Source organism: Pseudophryne corroboree, chromosome 4 (assembly GCF_028390025.1).
Source record: "Pseudophryne corroboree isolate aPseCor3 chromosome 4, aPseCor3.hap2, whole genome shotgun sequence".
In the NCBI taxonomy this organism is placed as follows: domain Eukaryota; kingdom Metazoa; phylum Chordata; class Amphibia; order Anura; family Myobatrachidae; genus Pseudophryne; species Pseudophryne corroboree.
Genome location: NC_086447.1, coordinates 842,960,572 through 842,982,195, shown reverse-complemented (window position 1 = coordinate 842,982,195; position 21,624 = coordinate 842,960,572). Strand labels below are relative to the sequence as shown.

Genomic DNA, 21,624 nt, shown 5'->3' with positions numbered 1-21,624 from the left:
ACTCTCCTGGAATGACCGGGAGGCTCCCGAAAATCGTGTGGTGCTCCCGGCCTCCGGGAACAGTGAACAAGTCTCCCGGTTGGAAATTATTCCCTCAAAACACCTCATATAATGTTATCATGAAATACAGACTTCACAGCCGGCTCACTACATACCATTGGCTCCAGGAAGACACCCTTGAAATACCGATACTGTATTGGGATTCCTCTAGGAAGCGTAACATTTGTTTTCCAGACCGTACTGTTGAAAGAGCATAAAGAAATGATTACAGATGGGACATTATATGAGGACTGAAACACATGTAATCAATAAAGTGGTTTTCGGGACAACACCACTTAACAAGTATACATTCGTTAAGGTCCCACCATTTGCGAGATCTGGAAGTTCTCAAGACTTAGTGGGACCATCCCCAGAGTACTAGTGAGGAATAAGGGAGTTAGCGTCTGTAAACCAAAAAAGATCGTCAAGTAAGATTTGTAAAACGTCACCGTACCAAGTTATTCCAATGCATAGCACAGTGCAGGGCCGTACATAAAGGTTTCAGAATTAAAACGGCGATCCTTGTGCTTTGCACATGTGCAGGACAGTGGTGCTCACACAGAAACCTACAGTATGCAGATTTCCATGACTCTGCCACTAACGCCTGGATAGGCGGGAAGGGATCATTCTAATGTATACCAAGTACAGTAAGGACACATTCAGCATGCCCAAAAAGCTGTATTACTTGCATTTGGTGACCTGCTTGTGATTGGCTCTCACTGATCAGTGCTGTCTTCATTGCTCATGTAGAGATTCTGCGTGCGTGTGTGTGTTTCAGCAATGCTAGACTGTTCTATTCTTTCTATATACGAGAAGCAGAGCTGTTTCTGCTGTTAGAGAGGCTTTATCAGTTTTCTGGATGCTGAATAGCAAATGCAAAATACATTTTTTTTTTTTTTTTTTTTAAACCTGGTCATAGTGGGTCGGAAGTGTGACAATTGTACCCGGTCTTCAGATCTACAATAAAACGGTCTACAGTCAATAGATCAACAAGGTCAAAAGGTCAACACATTTTAATTTATTTCTTTTACAACTTTTGCTGCATTTACTATCCATGTCACAAACCACTACCTTTAGTAACCTTGTGGCGAGCGAAGCGAGCCCGATGCGTGGTTAGCAAAGCGAGACCACGAGGGGACACATTTCAACAAATTGGGTCACAAAATGTTTAAAAATACAAAAACACCCAAAGTTTTATTTTTATATGTCAACCTTTTGACCCGTCGACCTTTTACTGTCAAACTAATGACTATCTTTTTAATGTCTATCTGCTCTATCAGAACCTCTGACAACACAGGCCTGGCATACACCTAGCACAAATGCTACTGTTGCCAACTGGAACGCATCTCAAGCTCTCCATATGGGCCGGAACATGATATCTGTGCACGCAGTGTTTTAAATTGTAAAACTACTTATTTTACATCCAACTCTGCATAAGCTCCTAGATGTACAGATCGCTTCCCTAGTTTCAAGCATTTCATGAATGATATCCAAAGTAACACAGTGACCTGCCAATGCCCCCTTAAAACAACACCTATTCTTCCAACAAAGACGAAATGATCATAGCTACGTGACAAAGACATTACTCGTTTCCAAGGTATCTGACGTCTCTCTGTACACTAGACTAGCTGTTATTGCTGCGTGCACACGGGAACAGATCGTCGCAAAGCATCAGGGACTAAAGGGCCCCATACACTAGGACGATAATGCCCGATTTCATCCGATTTCAGGCAGTCGGCCCAATATAACAGATGAAATCAGGAATTTTGGAGGTGTTTCCGATCCGATGCGCGTTCCCGTGAGCATTGGATCGGATCCTCCAGATTGAATGTGCAGCACATTCAATCATGTCCGACCCAGCAGGCACGGCTGGGATCGCCCAAGATACATCGTATGCAAAAGGACTAGGGTGATCGCCTGCGACATGGGAGACGGACATGTCGCGTAAGTGTATGGGGCCCTTTACACTGCACACCCATATAGCGTTACATACTTCACTGTCTGCTGCTTCATAAGCCAGTGCTGCAACCTTTAGCTCACATGAAGAATAACTAGCACATAGATAGAGCAAGTGACTCATGCACACTTGGAGGTGCTCATTGCTCTCCCGGTTACTTACCAATCACTAGAGTCAGGATGTAAGATAACGGCTCTTTCTGGTCTCCAGGCACCTAGCACTTCACTGTTCCCAGAGAGTGCAATGACCTCTCCTGCAAATCAAACACAAGTGTTTTAGTAATTCCCATTTTTTGAAAATTTTAGTTCAATGCCGTTAAATTTAAAAAAAAAAATATATATATATTTTTAAGTGGCCAATAACAATGCAATACGTGAAGGCTAGTTGTATACCATTACATAGCATAAGTAAAAGGACTAGTTTATATTTTATTGGCAGCATTCACTAAATAGAAGAACTGCAGAGAAACAGTGGTATATGTAATATGCTATAAGTCTGATAGACAAACCGTGACCTGAGGAAACGGCAAAGATATTTGTACACAAATTAATAATAATCAAGATGCAATTAAGAGAAATTACAAAAGAATAAGGTTTTAGTGTTGAGCTCAATAACACTATTACCCTCGTAACATTGGTCTAATGTAAATATAGTATTGTGTCTTTATTTCTGCTGCAGAGCTGCCAACCATTTGCTTATATCCCTTATTAATATGGTCACTATTTATACAGGACTAACATTTCGAAGCACTTTAACCAGTGTGCCCCACTGACCCTACAGAGAGATCAAAGAACCAATGTCGCAATACCCCTTAGTCGACGCCCCCTCCCACCCCTGATTGACAGGCAGAGGAGTTCGCAGATATGAGATGACGTTGCATCTCCAGTGTGTGCACGCGCAGTGCAGCTTCTGCGTACACGCACACTTCAGAGTATCAGCGTGCTGAATTAGGCCCACTATGCAGTACAGTGTATGTAGTACACACAACTCAAAAAATAAAGAAGTTTCTGCAGTGAATAATAAAACGTCTGTTGACACCAAAATGCAATTAGAGCCGGAGGGAAAAGCAGCCTTCCTACGGAACCACATCCTTTCCAGTCATCTGGGAATGCAACAGAATGTCCCGCTGTTCTCCAGCTGCACAGAACCAGAGAGAAGATGAATTCTATTTATCTACATAAACAACATACAGCAGCTATGCCCAGTGATTATTGGGGTTCAGAAGGATTTCATTATCGTTTGCTCTGCACTCGCCTGACCAAGTTAAGTAAGACAACCTGGTACTATATTGGGTTATTAAACATATCAAACAGGTTATCTGAGGCTGCCCCGTGTGACATGCAGAAGCTAGATCTTCTGTACCTTATCCATTTCTCCGAATTGCTGCTTCCACAATACTTGTGGGATGGTTGGAGTCGAATAAACTTGTCAGTTTTAGAAGTTAATCTAAATGAACAGCCCTATTCTGTATGTTAGAAGAGGATTAGCCAGCCCTTGTCACAAAAGTATGGGGCAGCACTGTCGTCTGTTTCTCATCTTAACACACCAATTCCAATATTAGAGTTTTATTTCTATAAGAAGATGAAATAACTGCAATGTCCCATAAAGATGCTATCAAACTCTAGAAGATGGGTGTTATGTGAAATAACGATATTCAGGGGGTGATGAAACTGTTTTTTCCGGAACCAGACGGCAGCAATTCAATTGTTTTGCCATTTGGGCCTGATCACCGCCGGCACCAACATTTATGTCGGCAGCCTCCTGAGATGGCGAGCAGAAATGTGCGCAGTGTCCTGCTTGGGACTTTTTCTGTTGTGGGCACTATTTTAGTCAAGTGTAGATACTTTGTGCGTAATGGGCCTCCCAAAAAAAAAACACCTGAACCGCCTCATTAGTTTACACAGGAAGGTTTCATTTACTACCTATCCTCAAAAGGAAGAATAAATCCAGCTCCACAGAGAAACTGGGAAATACCACTAATCACCAATATCCACGGTTGAGTCACATTATTATCACCACTTCCTACATTTGATGGGGTAAATTTACTAAGATGGGAGTTCTATTTAAGATGGGATGTTGCCCATAGCAACCAATCAGATTCCAGGTATTATCTTATAGAAGGTGCTAGATAAATGAGAAGTACAATCTGATTGGTTGCTATGGGCAACATCCCATCTTAAACAGAACTCCCACCTTAGTAAATTTACCCCGATGTCGGCAGCGAGTAGCCCATGAAGTATGTCACGTGTCGTGCGCTGGCTTGGTGGGTGTATATAAGGTGTGCGATAGGCCGACAGCACACATCACTCGTTGCTGTCATGGGTAAAAGGGGTGATTTATCAGAGTTGCAAAAAATAAGAATTTACTTACCGATAATTCTATTTCTCGTAGTCCGTAGTGGATGCTGGGAACTCCGTAAGGACCATGGGGAATAGCGGCTCCGCAGGAGACTGGGCACATCTAAAGAAAGCTTTAGGATCACCTGGTGTGCACTGGCTCCTCCCCCTATGACCCTCCTCCAAGCCTCAGTTAGGATACTGTGCCCGGACGAGCGTACACAATAAGGAAGGATTTTGAATCCCGGGTAAGACTCATACCAGCCACACCAATCACACTGTACAACTTGTGATCTGAACCCAGTTAACAGCATGATAATAGAGGAGCCTCTAGAAAAGATGGCTCACTACAACAATAACCCGAATTTTTTTGGTAACAATAATTATGTACCAGTATTGCAGACAATCCGCACTTGGGATGGGCGCCCAGCATCCACTACGGACTACGAGAAATAGAATTATCGGTAAGTAAATTCTTATTTTCTCTGACGTCCTAGTGGATGCTGGGAACTCCGTAAGGACCATGGGGATTATACCAAAGCTCCCAAACGGGCGGGAGAGTGCGGATGACTCTGCAGCACCGAATGAGAGAACTCCAGGTCCTCCTCAGCCAGGGTATCAAATTTGTAGAATTTTACAAACGTATTTGCTCCTGACCAAGTAACTGCTCGGCAAAGTTGTAAAGCCGAGACCCCTCGGGCAGCTGCCCAAGATGATCCCACCTTCCTTGTGGAGTGGGCATTTACAGATTTTTGGCTGTGGCAGGCCTGCCACAGAATGTGCAAGCTGAATTGTACTACAACTCCAACGAGCAATCGTCTGCTTAGAAGCAGGAGCACCCAGCTTGTTGGGTGCATACAGGATAAACAGCGAGCCAGATTTTCTGACTCCAGCCGTCCTGGAAACATATATTTTCAGGGCCCTGACCACGTCAAGCAACTTGGAATCCTCCAAGTCCTTAGTAGCCGCAGGTACCACAATAGGTTGGTTCATGTGAAATGCAGAAACCACCTTAGGTAGAAATTGAGGACAAGTCCTCAATTCTGCCCTGTCAGAATGAAATATTAAGTAAGGGCTTTTATATGATAAAGCCGCCAATTCTGACACACGCCTGGCTGAAGCCAGGGCTAACTCGTCACTTCCATGTGAGATATTTTAAGTCCACAGTGGTGAGTGGTTCAAACCAATGTGACTTTAGGAAACTCAACACAACATTGAGATCCCAAGGTGCCACTGGAGGCACAAAAGGAGGCTGTATATGCAGTACCCCTTTTACAAATGTCTGAACTTCAGGCACTGAAGCCAGTTCTTTTTGGAAGAAAATCGACAGGGCCGAAATTTGAACCTTAATGGACCCCAATTTTTGGCCCATAGACAGTCCTGTTTGCAGGAAATGGAGGAAACGACCCAGTTGAAATTCCTCTGTAGGGGCCTTCTTGGCCTCACCCCACGCAACAAATTTTCGCCAAATGCGGTGATAATGTTTTGTGGTTACGTCCTTCCTGGCCTTGACCAGGGTAGGGATGACTTCATCCGGAATGCCTTCTTCCTTCAGGATCCGGCGTTCAACCGCCATGCCGTCCAACGCAGCCGCGGTAAGTCTTGGAACAGACAAGGCCCCTGCTGGAGCAGGTCCTTTCTTAGAGATAGAGGCCACGGTTCGTCCGTGAGCATCTCTTGAAGTTCCAGATACCAAGTCCTTCTTGGCCAATCCGGAACCACGAGTATAGTTCTTACTCCTCTCCTTCTTATTATTCTCAGTACTTTTGGTATGAGAGGCAGAGGAGGGAACACATACACTGACTGGTACACCCACGGCGTTACCAGAGCGTCCACCGCTATTGCCTGAGGGTCCCTTGACCTGGCGCAATATCTGTCTAGTTTTTTGTTTAGACGGGACGCCATTATGTCCACCTTTGGTTTTTCCCAACGGTTTACAATCAGGTGGAAGACTTCTGAGTGAAGTCTCCACTCTCCCGGGTGAAGGTCGTGTCTGCTGAGGAAGTCTGCTTCCCAGTTGTCCACTCCCGGAATGAACACTGCTGACAGTGCTATCACATGATTTTCCGCCCAGCGAAAATCCTTGCAGCCTCTGCCATTGCCCTCCTGCTTCTCGTACCGCCCTGTCTGTTTACGTGGGCGACTGACGTGATGTTGTCCGATTGGATCAATACCGCCTGACCCTGAAGCAGGGGTTTCGCTTGACTTAGGGCATTGTAAATGGCCCTTAGTTCCAGAATGTTTATATGAAGAGATGTCTCCAGGCTTGACCATAAGCCCTGGAAATTCCTTCCCTGTGTGACTGCTCCCCAGCCTCGCAGGCTGGCATCCGTGGCCACCAGGACCCAGTCCCGAATGCCGAATCTGCGGCCCTCTAGAAGATGAGCACTCTGCAACCACCACAGGAGGGATACCCTTGTCCCTGGTGACAGGGTTATCCGCTGAAGCATCTGAAGATGCGACCCGGACCATTTGTCCAGTAGGTTCCACTGTGCGTGGAATCTGCCGAATGGGATTGCTTCGTAGGAAGCCACCATTTTAACCCAGAACCCTTGTGCATTGATGCACTGGGACTTGGTTCGGTTTTAGGAGGTTCCTGACTAGCTCGGATAACTCCCTGGCTTTCTCCTCCGGGAGAAGCACCTTCTTTCTGGACTATGTCCAGAATCATCCCTAGGAACAGAAGACAAGTCGTCGGAACCAGCTGCGATTTTGGAATATTGAAAATCCAATCGTGCTGCCACAACACTACCTGATATAGTGCTACACCGATCTCCAACTGTTCCCTGGATCTTACCCTTATCAGGGAATCGTTCAAGTAAAGGATAACTAAAATTCCCTTCCTTCGAAGGAATATCATCATTTCGGTCATTACTTCAGTAAAGACCCGGGGTGCCGTGGACCATCCCTACGGCAGCGTCCGAACTGATACAGTTCTGTACCATAACCTGAAATACCCTTGGTGAGAAGGGTAAATTTTGACATGAAGGTAAGCATCCTTGATGTCCCGAGACATCATGTAGTCCCCTTCTTCCAGGTTTGCAATCACTGCTCTGAGTGACTCAATTGAATTTGAACCTCTGTATGCAAGTGTTCAAAGATTTTAGATTTTAGAGTTTAAAATCGGTCTCACCGAGCCGTCTGGCTTCGGTACCACAATAGTGTGGAATAATACCCCGTTCCCTGTTGCAGGAGGGGTACCTTGATTATCACCTGCTGGGAATACAGCTTGTGAATGGCTTCCAAAACTGCCTCCCCGTCAGCGGGAGACGTCGGTAAAACAGACTTTTGGAAACGGCGAGGGGAATACGTCTCGAATTCCAATTTGTACCCCTGAAATATTATCTGAAGGATCCAGGGGTCTACTTGCGAGTGAGCCCACTGCGCACTGAAATTCATTGAGAACGGGACCCCACCGTGCCTGAACTTGTAAAGCCCTAGCGTCATACTGAGGGCTTGGCATAGGCGGAAAAGGGTTTCTGTTCCTTGGAACTGGCTGATCTCTGCAGCCATTTTCCTCTCCCTCTGTCACGAGCAGAAAAGAGGAACCCTTTTGCCCGCTTGCCAACCAGGACTGCGCCTGATAATACGGCGTCTTATTTTGAGAGGCGACCTGGGGTACAGCCCCTCTTTTAAGGCAATACTTCCAAATGCCGTTTGGAATCCGCATCACCTGACCACTTTACTGGAATAATTGGACAACGCACTTATACTTGATGCCAGTCGGCAAATATTCCGCTGTGCATCATGCATATATAGAAATGCATCTTTTAATTGCTCTATAGGCAATAATATACTGTCCTTATCTAGGATATCATATTTCCAGTCAGGGAATCCGACCACGCCAACCCAGCACTGCACATCCAGGCTGAGGCGATTGCTGGTCGCAGTATAACACCAGTATGTGTGTAAATACATTTTAGGATACGCTCCTGCTTTCTATCAGCAGGATCCTTAAGGGCGGCCATCTCAGGAGAGGGTAGAGCCCTTGTTTTTACAAGCGTGTGAGCGCTTTATCCACCCTAGGGGGTGTTTCCCAACGCACCCTAACCTCTGGCGGGAAAAGGTATACTGCCCATAACTTTTTTGAAATTATCAATTGTTATCGGGGGGAAACCCACGCATCATCACACACCTCATTTTATTTCTCAGATTCAGGAAAACTACAGGAAGTTTTTCCTCACCAAACATAATACCCCATTTTTTTGGTGGTATTCATATTATCAGAAAAGTGTAAACTTTTTCCATTGCCTCAATCATGCAATGTGTGGCCTTATTGGAAATCACGGTTGTCTCTTCACCGTCGACACAGGAGTCAGTACCCTTGTCGGCGTCTGTATCTGAGGTAACGGGCGCTTTAGGGCCCCTGTATGAGACGTCTGGACATGCACAAGCTGAGTAGCCGGCTGTCTCATGTCAACCACTGTCTTTTATACAAAGCTGACACTGTCACGCAATTTCAACAGTACATCCACTCAGGTGTCGACCCCCTAGGGGGTGACAACACTATTTCAGACACTCTACTCCGTCTCCTCATCATTTTTCTCCTCATACATGTCGACACCAACGTACCGACACACAGCACACACACAGGGAATGCTCTGATAGAGGACAGGACCCCACTAGCCCTTTGGGAAGACAGAGGGAGAGTTTGCCAGCACACACCAGAGCGCTATATATATACAGGGATAACCTTATATAAGTGTTTTTCCCTTTATAGCTGCTGTATTGTTATATACTGCGCCTAATTTGTGCCCCCCTCTCTTTTTTTTTTAACCCCTTTCTGTAGTGTAGTGACTGCAGGGGAGAGCCAGGGAGCTTCCCTCCAACTGAGCTGTGAGGGAAAATGGCGCCAGTGTGCTGAGGAGATAGGCTCCACCCCTTTCTCGGCGTCCTTATCCTTTTTCTGTATGTTTTGGCAGGGGTTAAATGCATCCATATAGCCCAGGAGTTATATGTGATGCATTTATTTTAGCCATATAAGGTTTTTATATCGATTTATTGCGTCTCAGGGCGCTGCCCCCCCCAGCGCCCTGCACCCTCAGTGACCGGAGTGTGAAGTGTGCTGAGAGCAATGGCGCACAGCTGCGGTGCTGTGCGCTACCTTATCTGAAGACAGGATCATCTTCTGCCGCCGATTTTTCCGGACCTCTTCGCTTTTCTGGCTCTGTAAGGGGGACGGCGGCGCGGCTCCGGTGACCCATCCAGGCTGAACCTGTGATCGTCCCTCTGGAGCTAATGTCCAGTAGCCTAAGAAGCCCAATCCACTCTGCACGCAGGTGAGTTCGCTTCTTCTCCCCTTAGTCCCTCGATGCAGTGAGCCTGTTGCCAGCAGGTCTCACTGAAAATAATAAACCTAAACTAAAACTTTCACAGAGAGCTCAGGAGAGCCCCTAGTGTGCACCCTTCTCGTCGGGCACAGAAATCTAACTGAGGCTTGGAGGAGGGTCATAGGGGGAGGAGCCAGTGCACACCAGGTGATCCTAAAGCTTTCTTTAGATGTGCCCAGTCTCCTGCGGAGCCGCTATTCCCCATGGTCCTTACGGAGTTCCCAGCATCCACTAGGACGTCAGAGAAAAAGGGATGATTATCGGCTTCCAGGCCAAGGGTGGCAGAATGTATGAAACAGCGTCGTTTGGGAACTGTCCGCGTGCTGCTGTGGTGAAGGTGTATCGTGACTGGACAAATGGCAGCATTGCGACTAACCGACGTGGAAACTGCGGAGTAGCACATGCCATTGAAGTGAGAGGTGAACGTCGGCTACGAAGGTGCGGAAGGGCCGACTGACACACTAAAGTGGAGCAGCTCACGTCAAAATCAACCTGGGGGCTACCAGACAACGTGTCTAAAATGACAGTTCAGCCCGTCTAGCTGCTGTCCATGCTGCACAAGGCGGTTACTCTGGGGGTCATTCTGAGTTGATCGCTCGCTAGCTACTTTTAGAAGCTGTGCAAACGCATAGTCGCCACCCACGGGGGAGTGTATTTTTGCTGTGCGAACGCGTGTGCAGCCGAGAGACAAAAAAGGTTTTTGCAGTTTCTGAGTAGCTCTGGACTTACTCAGCCCTTGCGATAACTTCAGTCTTTTTGGTCCCGGAATTGACATCAGACATCCGCCTTGCAAACACTTGGACACGCCTGCGTTTTTCCAAACACTCCAAGAAAACGGTTAGTTGACACCTAAATGCTTTCTTCCTGTCAATCTCCTTGCGATCGCTGTGCGAATGGATTCTTCATTAAATCCATCGCCCAGCAACGATCCGCTTTGTACCCGTACGACATTGCGGTGCATACACATGCGCAGTAGTAACCTGTTCGCTGCACTGTGAAAAACGCCAGCGAGCGATCAACTCGGAATGACACCCTCCGGCTATTAGCTGGTGGTCGTAACAATGTAACCATGTATAAACTAGTTTACCCTAATCTCTAAATGGTCTTACAAACACCCAATCTCTCTCCCTACATGGCGTTTCCGTCCTGACACACTCAGTTCACCGTTCTTCACACCAACAAGTGAGGCAATACTCACCAATATGCAGGATTTCAAAATTGATTCTTTTTAGAGATTTTTAATTGCATATGCTATTTTATTGGTTTGGTTTCAAATTCTAATTTTCAGTCCAAGAAAAGGACGAACACACCATGGATAGGTGACAAAAGTATACACAGGGCGTCTGCGCACCAAAAGGAACACTGCAGCTAACGAGTAACATTAGTTTTACCTTTATAACACATGAAAAAGATTTTACCCTTTTCAGAGCTGTGATATATGATTTTATGTAAACCTTACCTAAGCTAGAAAATCAAAATAAATAACGCAGCGCATAACTTGAATGATTAAACATATACCCCCGAGAAAAGAAAAGAAACATTGAATTAAGCAGTAGTCTTGTGATTCAGAAGGAAACACCACACTGAAATGATAAACAGGGATTCAAAACTCTGAAGGCCCCCAAAACATCACAGATGCACTGGCACAATGTCCCAATTCCCTGACGTCTGGGTTGGGGAAATTGTGAATATTAAACATGTTGAAAAAAATCCCAATTGCCCAATTTTTAAGAGGTTTAATTTCCCAGATTACCAGACAGATCTCTGATCGTCGCGGGTCAAGGATTGCAGGCACTGATGTATCGGTCATAACTTCCAGAAATGAGTTTTGTAGCATTTCTTATATAAACGAATATCCTTTCTCACAGTCAGATTGGCCTAGTAGCATTTTAATATATTGCACTTGTCTTGTGCAAACATATATTTATTATTCTCCTTTATTTATATGGCGCCACATAGGATCCGCACCACCCAATTACAGAGTAAACAAATAAGCAAAACATGAAGACAGTGACTTACAGTTCAATACAATATAGGACAAGTAGAGGGTATATAAACATAGCTGCGTCAGTAAACAGCTCTGAAATAAGTATCAGGGTGGCAGGAAACAGATGGATTTGGTGCCATCAAAGGGAGTATTAAAAAGAGGATATGTTGAATAAGAGACGTAAAAGCACATGAGGGAAGAAGGCCCTGCTTGTGAGAGCTTACATTCTAAAGGGGACAGTCAAACAGACAGGGGTGATACAGATGGGGTAGAAAGTGAGCGTGGGCCACAGAAGGCTTAGGATGAGAGACACCTGGGTTTGGTGAAGAAGTGGGTCTTGAGAGCCCGTTTGAAGTTTTGTAGAGAGGTGGAGAGTCTGAGGGGGAGAGGTAGAGAATTCCAGAATAAGGGAGCAGCACAAGCAAAATCTTGGAGGTACTGTAGGAGTGGGAGGAGGTAATCAGAAGGCAGGAGAGGCGGCGTGCATTAGCAGAGCGAAGAGGATGGGCAGGAGTGTAAAGGGAGATAAGGTCAGAGATGTAGATGGGAGAGGAGTGGGTGAGAGCTTTGTAAGTGTGAGAAGCTTGAAATGAATTCTGAAGGGGAAGGAAAGCCAGTGAAGGGCTAGTAAGAGAGGAGAGGTGGATGTAGTGCATTTGGTGAGGAAGATGATCTGGGCAGCAGCATTGAGGATAGATTGGAGTGGAGAGATGTATGTGTTAGGGATGCTAGTCAAGAGGAGACTACAGTAGTCCAGTCTGGAGATGACCAGTGAGTGTATAAGGGTCTTGGTGGCATCCTGGGTGAGAAAGGGTCTGATCCTGGAAATATTTGAGATGAAAAAGACAGGTTTGTGAGAGGTGCTGAATGTGTGGTTTGAAGGAGAGGGCGGAGTCCAGGATTACTCTAAAACCGCGCACTTGGGGGCTAGAGGAGATAGTAGTGCCATCGATAATGAAATTGTGGGAGGTGATGTTGTGCGGGAGGGTGAGAAGATGATCAGCTCAGTCTTAGACATGTTAAGTTTTATAACACCATATTACAGAATAAATGGACACTAATGGGAATTTAGGACTGGAACCTCTAGGATATTGTTGTATATCTGCAGCAGTGGAATGAAGGCGATAGATAGATAGATAGATAGATAGATAGATAGATAGATAGATAGATAGATAGATAGATAGATAGATAGATAGATAGATAGATAGATAGATAGATAGATAGATAGGATATCCACATCCCTTTGTTCTGTGAGATGCAGTTTTGAATTGGTCTATAAGTGTAACATATTAATACACTGTCATTTTATAAATACAATTGTTGCACTATGTTGTTTTAATGTTTTATTTTATGGCCTATCATCATTATGGGATGGGTATGCGTGACCGGCGGTCTCCATACAGACGCCAGAATCCCGACTTGCAGACAGTCGGTGGGGGGAGGGCACGAGCGGAACGTAGCCCCTTGCGGGCTTGTTGCACTCATCATAGGTTATATTCACACTCGATGGGTGTCGGGGACACCCATGAGTGGGAATAGTCCTTGTTAGTCGGCATGCCGACTGTCGTAACTGTAAGAGGACGATTCCGGTGTCGGTACTGTGACCGGCTGTCTCCTGACCGATAGTCACGTAACTGCCTCCATACTGTACAATCTGTCTGTGAGAGGCTAGTTATCTATATAAGAAATATATAATATTTCAGGAAGTAAGGGCATATGCATCCTAATTAATCATCTCAGTGGTGCAACCATGCCTTACTTGTTGCATCAACTTTGTCACTTCTCCAAAATAAAAAAAGCACAAAATGCCTTTTTGGCACGGCCTACTGCAACACTCCCATATTAGAGCAGACACTTAAATCACATTGCCTAATTCACATGGATATGGGTCATTAAGAGCTGCAGCCTGTATAAAGCAGATTTAAGACAGTTAAGCAAAAGTCCTCAAAACAGTCATAGTAAAATGTTACAGGCCAAGCTCATGCTAAGTGTACTCTGGGGGTAATTCAGACCTGATCACTAGGATGCGGTTTTTGCATCCCTGCGATCAGGTAGTCGCCGCCTATAGGGGGGGAGGGGGGATTTGGGTGGGTGCAGGTGTGCGATCGCATGCGCAGAGAGCTGTACAAACAGATGTTTGTGCAGTCTCTGCACAGCCCAGGACTTACTCAGCCGCTGCGATGATCGGGGCCGGAGCAGACATTAGAAACCCTCCTTCCAAACGGCTGGATACTCCTGCGTTTTTCCGGACACTCCTCTAAAACGGTCAGTTGCCACCCGCAAATGGCCTCTTCCTGTCAGTCACCTTGCGTTCACCTGTGCGATCGCTTTGTTCGCACCATCCCGTCGCTCCACACTGACGCGCCTGCGGATTGCAGTGCATATGCAGTACAGACCGGATCGCCCGCTGTGCGAAAATGCACAGCAGCCATCAGGTCTGAATTAGGCCCTCTGTGCCAACAAAGTGAAGGCAGCCAGCAATGATCAGCCTAGCACTTCACTGCGGACATCATTCAACCGCAAGGAATCTGTGGGAGATGTATCAAAGCTTGGGGACAGATAAAGTGTATAGAGATAAAGGGGTCTATTTACGAAGCCTTGGATGGAGATAAACTGAACGGAGGTAAAGTGCCAGCCAATCAGCTCCTGTCATTTTTAAAACCTGGCCTATGGAATGGCAGCAAGGAGCTGATTGGCTGGTACTTTATCTCTGTCCAAGGCTTAGTAATAGACCCCAAAGCACCAACCAATCAGCTCCTGTCATTTTTCAAACATAGCCTGTTAGTTGGTACTTTATCTCTGATCGAATCGAAGGGTTATGTGTTCTTTATTACTCATCCGACTTGGCAAGCACATATCGAACCAAAAGTGCAATGTGTACGCTCTTTCAACTGCTCGTGCGAGGCTTCACCAGTCTCAGTATTGCCTCTGTTGGCATTCACATTTAAACCTTGTTAGGGGGCTTGCTGTGTAGTCTCATGTAAACTATCCTCTACCACTAGACGAAATATAGCCATGTTCCTCCTCCTGGAGGTTTCTTTATGTTCTGTAATCAAGCTCTTTCCAGCCCATTATAATTATTTGTGAATCGGCTGTGACTGTAGCTTGACATACAGTAGGGAGAGCGTATATGGCGGTACAATCTTTGCTTACGATATTAAGGGTCGAAAGTCACAAGTACGATTGCATATGTGTGTAAGCGCATATCTGTACTGTGGTCAAAAGATCACATTGAAAGGTGTGTACCAGATTTATCATACATATAGTTAACAAGCTAAGTAACTCAGCATCATCAAAACTGAAGTAGACTGCAAAAAGAACAGTTCACAAATCAAAGTGGCAATTCAACTAGGTGCGATGCTAGTGATGTAGCACACAAAGCAGCAACCGCTACATGCACCCCTATGGGGCTGCAAGCTAAAATGCACAATTTTGTGGAGAATTTGAGGCGGTATAGGGTGCTGTTGTTGCTTGCCAACACCATTCAATGGCACATCACGGTCATCAATCTGCAAATCGACCCCATGGAATTGAGACCTTCAAGTGTGTGAAGAAATCTGGGTTCCAGGAGATTCCCGATGTCTGCAGTATCACTGGAGAGCACACATAATTAAGCCTGTGTACAACATTACAGTCACTTGAGTATCACTGGCTGGGTCACAGAGTTCTAGAGATCCTAGTTATGCTGATGTGTGTGTTTAACCGAGACGGAATAAAATTAGCACGTTAGCATTTGCTCTATTCCATGACCTTGTTTACAAGTATCCAGGCTGCGGCAGTAAACTCTATGGAGCACAAGTCCCTAAACTGAAACCATTAAGGTCAATTCTGTTCAAGGACAGTACTACATAAACCCTAAGTCTATCTCTTGACAAACTTGTAAAAGTAGGACATAAGCCGCGTTCTCCAGATAAGTTACAACATAACATTTCTATTAGTTACAGAACACAACTTCTATTATATTTCCAGTTAAAGCTATATTGTGGAGATTAAGCGTTCCAAGCTGTAGCCAACTAATTCTTCTGGGAATTAATCTGAATTAGATCTGCAAAAAGCGGCATATTAAAACAACCCGTGGCTGGCTTAGTGGTAGTAGAAGTTAATCGGACTGCATAAACCTGCAAACAAAGAAAACTTCACTGTGATGAGCGACATAGCAGTAGAGTACGTTATACCTTTACACGGTGCGTGGTAAATATACTTACCGGACCACCATCAGGATGCAGCCGATGGTCTTTTCACCGCCGGCATCCCAAATGTCAGTCACCCACATCACACCCTTACCTACAGTTATCTGGCAAAGTAATACAATTATGATTTCTTAGAGTTTCAGTACTTTTTGTTATGTCGCCCCTGGTGAGTAGCCCCATCTCAGAAGTGCAAGGACTGTGTACTAGTGATTATTAAGTAGAAAAAACACCAGTATGGCCCGTTGTATACTCACCCCTCATCCATTAGGAAGCAATCCCACAATACTTAACATGGCACATAGGTCATGCAAATAGCCTATACAGGTCAATTCTGACATATCTAAAGGGGGGTACACACGGAGCGATAATCTAAGCAATCCGACTAGATTGCTTAGATTTTCAGCAAGATCGCTCCATGTGTACCCCTCACAGCGATAGCGATGCGCAGCCCCGCACATCGCTATCGCTGGTGCTAGATTGGCCTGCATGCAGGCCAATCTAGCGGGTTGCTCACTTCACCCGCTGGGTGAAATGAGCGCCCCCCGTCTCCCCCCGGACGCTCAGCACAGAGCGGTTCGCTCAGCACACATCTCTCCTGCATCGGCCCGTCTATATGGGCCTTAAGAATGAGCAATTCAAGCAGGCATCAGACTAACAGGGACAAGTGCGCCACGATGCGATTTAGAACACTGGGTTACTTCAAGATACAAGTACAGTAGTGGACACCACATCTAGAGATGCATTAAGGCTACATTGATCTCTCCTTTGCATCTCGTGGAGGGCATCTAAAAAGTCAGCAAATATCAATTCACTAATAACTAGTGTCTCATGCAGAGGTTCCCAAACTCTGTGGCAGATGTATTAAGCAGTGATAAGCGGAAGGTGATATCGCACCAACCAATCAGCTCCTAACTGTCAATTTACACATTGGCGCCGATTGGCTTGTGCGTTATCACCTTCCACTTATCATTGCTTTAGCACTTCTCCAGGCTTAATACATCTGCCCCCACTGTTCTCAAGGCATCCTGACCGTCCAGGTTTTAAGGATAAACATGCTCTGGCACAGGTGACTCAATTACTACTTCGGTCAATTCCATCTAAACATCTGTGCTCAGCAATGGAAATCCTCAATACCTGGACTGTTAGGGTGCCTAAGGACAGAGTTTAAGAACCACTAGTATAATGAATATTGATCGGGGATATGAAGTAGAGCAGTACAGTGTCCACGGTTAGCACTGTTGCCTTACAAAGATAGGATCATGGGTACGATTCCAACCAGTTAGGTATATGTGTGGAGTTTGCATGTCCTCCCTGTTTTTTGCATGCATTTCCTCCCACACAGTTCAAAAACATACTGGTAGGTTAACTGTCTCCCAATGATTAAACCTAGAGTGTAAACTCCACTGGGACAGGGAGACTGATGTAGGAGGATAGCAATGAATAGCAATTTGGTGCACCCAAGATGGCTGCCTCAACCTCTGTTAAATGTAAGGTGCTTTCAGTCCTATTGGGACAAATATACTATATAATGAATTATTAATATTGCTCAAGGAAAGCATCAGTGTTGTCACTGTTTCTCATACTAAGGAAATGGAAATGGCTTGGCACAACGGACGAAAACAACAAGGATATGGATTTCCGATTCTTGATTTATTTTGGTGTTCAGACTTTGGGGACATTCCTCCCTACTTCTTGAGGGCACATGAGGACAATACGGTAGTAAGAATTTTAGAATTATTTATTTGTCGCCGGTTGGTGCTGATCTAATGCTTTTTTTCGTTCTCATGCCTTCCAGTGTTTCCAATTAAAAAAAATAGGGCCAATTTTAACCACACCCCAATGAGAACAAATTATTGGCAGCACAACACGACTTTCCTGGCACACGGATTTTCTCTGAAAGAGATTAAAATTGTACCACATCTCCTTTCTGTGCCAGAACTTGAGATAGTTGCCATAGTATTAACATTTGCTGTTCATATGACAGCGAACTATTGTTCTCCGTTAGCCTCCTTCAGAAGAATATATCTGATGGCAATGGGGGCAACTGACTGGGGCTGAAACACAACTTTATTATTATTATTATTATTATTATTATTATTATTACCACCAGGTATTTATAGAGCGCATACATATCACTCTGATAAGCTCCTGTAACATTTACATAAGTCACTTTGAATGTTATGAACAACCCAGGGGCAAGTACAGGAATTCTAGAGCGGGGTTACCAAATGTAGTCAACAACGGAACACTGGAGCAAGTGCAGGAGTCGGGGGGAGCGGTAAAAGAACCTAGTTCCGACAATGGACATGTATGTACACATTGGTAGCAGCAGATTTACTAATTTTATTATATACCATTGCTACTGTGGTCATAATTTGAGCCGCTGGATAAGAGGAGGAGAGTTTCCGGGCAACTGGAACCCCCCCTGCATTTGCTTATGCAAACCCTTTAATATAATTATGTTTAGGGAACCTTCAAGCAGGGACAGTCCAAACTGGTCAAACTTTGTATCATCCTTACCCGCCATGGGCAACATGACACACTTTAGTGGTTGCATTAGTGGCCCTCTAACCTTCAAAACTGCTGTACATAACCCATAATCTCAATGAGAAGTTACAATAATACATTTAATGAAAGAGACACCTATTGGTAATAACATATCAGCAGCTTTTGTTATGCAAGTCAAAAACAAACAAACATAAAGCAGGAAAGAGCTAGACGCTGCAGGTATAGGCTTGGAGATCCACCTGAGACCCATCAATGATCTAGATCAGGCATTCCCAGCCACGGTCCTCAAGGCACACCAACAGTGCAGGTTTTAGTGATATCCAGGCTGCAGCACAGATGGTTAAATCAAAATAACTGAGCTACTAATTAAGTCACCTGTGCTGAAACCTGGATATCACTAAAACCAGCACTGTTAGTGTGCCTTGAGGACCGGTTGTTGGGAATGCCTGATCTAGATCAGTGGTTCTCAAACTCGGTCCTCAGGACCCCACACAGTGCATGTTTTGAAGGTAACCCAGCAGGTGCACAGGTGTATTAATTAATCACCGACACATTTTAAAAGGTCCACAGGTGGAGTTAATTATGTCACTTGCGATTCTGTGAGGAGACCTGCAAAACATGCACCGTGTGGGGTCCCGAGGACCGAGTTTGAGAACCTGTGATCTAGATCATCATTCTTGTCACGCACTATATTTACCGATAAGCAAATAAGCATGCCACTGCCAGAAATACAGATGACTCTACAAAGCTTACATGTTCCCAAAGTCCGGGGAAACGTTTCAATTCTCTGTGACACGCTGTCGGCCATCACCGTGATGTCCCACTAAGCATATTACCACTTCTTACAGTGAGGGATCATCACACATGAATATTCATGTCAGAGTGACCGTGTAAAATCACAAAAATATAAAAAAGTACAAAGCTACAGAAAAGCATAATAAAAGGTATAAACTATATAAATATAGAGTAGACAAGAGCCCTCTGCACCAATTGCAATATTCTGCGGCTCATACAAGTGCCAGCACTATACCACAGGATGAACCGACTAAACCACAGAAAGAGGCTGGTAATATGTATGACGACCTCTGCTTTTTACTACATTCCAGAGGGTATTTGTACTAATTATATACACACCACTCATCAACTAAGAAGGCGTAACCCAAATTGCTGATTAATTCATGTTCATTTGACCAACACATTGGCATCTCTATAAACAATAGGGGTTACCTGGCACCACCGCTCCCCTGACTTGAAAGGTGACGTGGGAGAATGCCATGGTAGAGTCTTCTTATGCTGCCCACATAGAAAGCTCTTCCCTGGAAAGAAAGAAAACCCAAACAGATTAGAGTAAGGCACTGTCAGCATTGACACACATAACCCAGACAGACTTCAGCAGGGCACTGCCAGCATTGACACACATAGCCCAGGCTGATTACAGCAGGGCACTGCTAGCACTGACGCACAAAACCCAGACAGATTACAGCACGACACTGCCAGCACTGACAATCATATCCCGGGCAGACTACAGAAAGGCACTGCCAGTACTGACAATCATATCCCGGGCAGACTACAGAAAGGCACTGCCAGTACTGAGTGACACACCAATCCCAGGCAGATTACAGCAGAGAATGACACACATACTCCGGACAGACTATAATACAGAAAGGCCCTGCCAGCACTGCCACACATACCCCAGTCAGACTAGTGCAGCAGGCACTGCCACACATACCCCAGTCAGACTAGTGCAGCAGGCACTGCCACACATACCCCAGGCAGACTAGTGCAGCAGGCACTGCCACACATACCCCAGGCAGACTAGTGCAGCAGGCACTGCCACACATACCCCAGGCAGACTAGTGCAGCAGGCACTGCCACACATACCCCAGGCAGACTAGTGCAGCAGGCACTGCCACACATACCCCAGGCAGACTAGTGCAGCAGGCACTGCCACACATACCCCAGGCAGACTAGTGCAGCAGGCACTGCCACACATACCCCAGGCAGACTAGTGCAGCAGGCACTGCCACACATACCCCAGGCAGACTAGTGCAGCAGGCACTGCCACACATACCCCAGGCAGACTAGTGCAGCAGGCACTGCCACACATACCCCAGGCAGACTAGTGCAGCAGGCACTGCCACACATACCCCAGGCAGACTAGTGCAGCAGGCACTGCCACACATACCCCAGGCAGACTAGTGCAGCAGGCACTGCCACACATACCCCAGGCAGACTAGTGCAGCAGGCACTGCCACACATACCCCAGGCAGACTAGGGCAGCAGGCACTGCCACACATACCCCAGGCAGACTAGGGCAGCAGGCACTGCCACACATACCCCAGGCAGACTAGTGCAGCAGGCACTGCCACACATACCCCAGGCAGACTAGGGCAGCAGGCACTGCCACACATACCCCAGGCAGACTAGGGCAGCAGGCACTGCCACACATACCCCAGGCAGACTAGGGCAGCAGGCACTGCCACACATACCCCAGGCAGACTAGTGCAGCAGGCACTGACACACATACCCCAGGCAGACTAGTGCAGCAGGCACTGACACACATACCCCAGGCAGACTAGTGCAGCAGGCACTGCCACACATACCCCAGGCAGATTAGTGCAGCAGGCACTGCCACACATACCCCAGGCAGACTCGTGCAGCAGTCAGCAGGGCACTGCCAAACATGTAACTGACCGCTATGGTATCAGGTCTGGCAGCAGCGTCGGTTTCAGTGGAAGCCAGCTGCCAGCATAGGGAGAGGAAGAATCTACTGTATATGATCAGGAAATCGGGCTGTGAACATAGAAAACACCGCGCATACGTACCTCCCCACACCGTCCAAACCGGTCCAGACTGGAATGGAGCCGCCTAGCTCCGGCGGAGATTGCTGCAGTCAGTATATCCGGAAGCCGCAGTCAGCCAGCATAACACTTCCCTACGGCAACAGGCCCCGCCCACCGCCGACCGCAACACTAATCGCCAGGGTGCCAGTCAGCAACCAATAGTAGATGCGCTATCAGCTAGATCCACCCATGGTGCGAATGAAAGTCTGCCTGTGATTTGCTGTCCGCTGGCTGGTGGGGAAAGCGTTGGAGATGGTTTTAGGGTTTTGCTTACATATATGAGATGATAATGGTCCGTCTGCTCCAATTATTTGCCAAAGTAATGCTTGCTAGGCATGTCAGCAGTTCCCAGCTGCAGTAACCTGGGCAAATAATTATTGGTAGTTTGAAACATGGTTTTGAAACGGGTTTCTCAATCAGCTAAGGTGATTTCA

At 46.1% G+C, this 21,624-nt stretch overlaps 1 protein-coding gene across 4 annotated transcripts in view; it reads right to left on the bottom strand.

Annotated features, from left to right (window-relative positions):
- Positions 1-21,289, bottom strand: part of GPCPD1 (glycerophosphocholine phosphodiesterase 1) — a 111,628-nt gene extending 90,339 nt beyond the window's left edge. The window contains exons 1-4 of one of the 4 annotated variants that reach the window (XM_063918604.1): positions 21,173-21,289; positions 19,575-19,663; positions 2,159-2,249; positions 156-240 (exon numbers count right to left, since the gene is read on the bottom strand). In XM_063918604.1, the coding sequence (XP_063774674.1) occupies positions 156-240; positions 2,159-2,249; positions 19,575-19,623 (225 nt within the window). In that variant the 5' untranslated portion in view covers positions 19,624-19,663; positions 21,173-21,289. Of the gene's footprint in view, positions 1-155; positions 241-2,158; positions 2,250-19,574; positions 19,664-21,041; positions 21,144-21,172 lie in introns of those variants that run through there. The other 3 variants (XM_063918605.1, XM_063918602.1, XM_063918603.1) reach the window with 3 other exon arrangements.
- Positions 21,290-21,624: the final 335 nt, after the last annotated feature.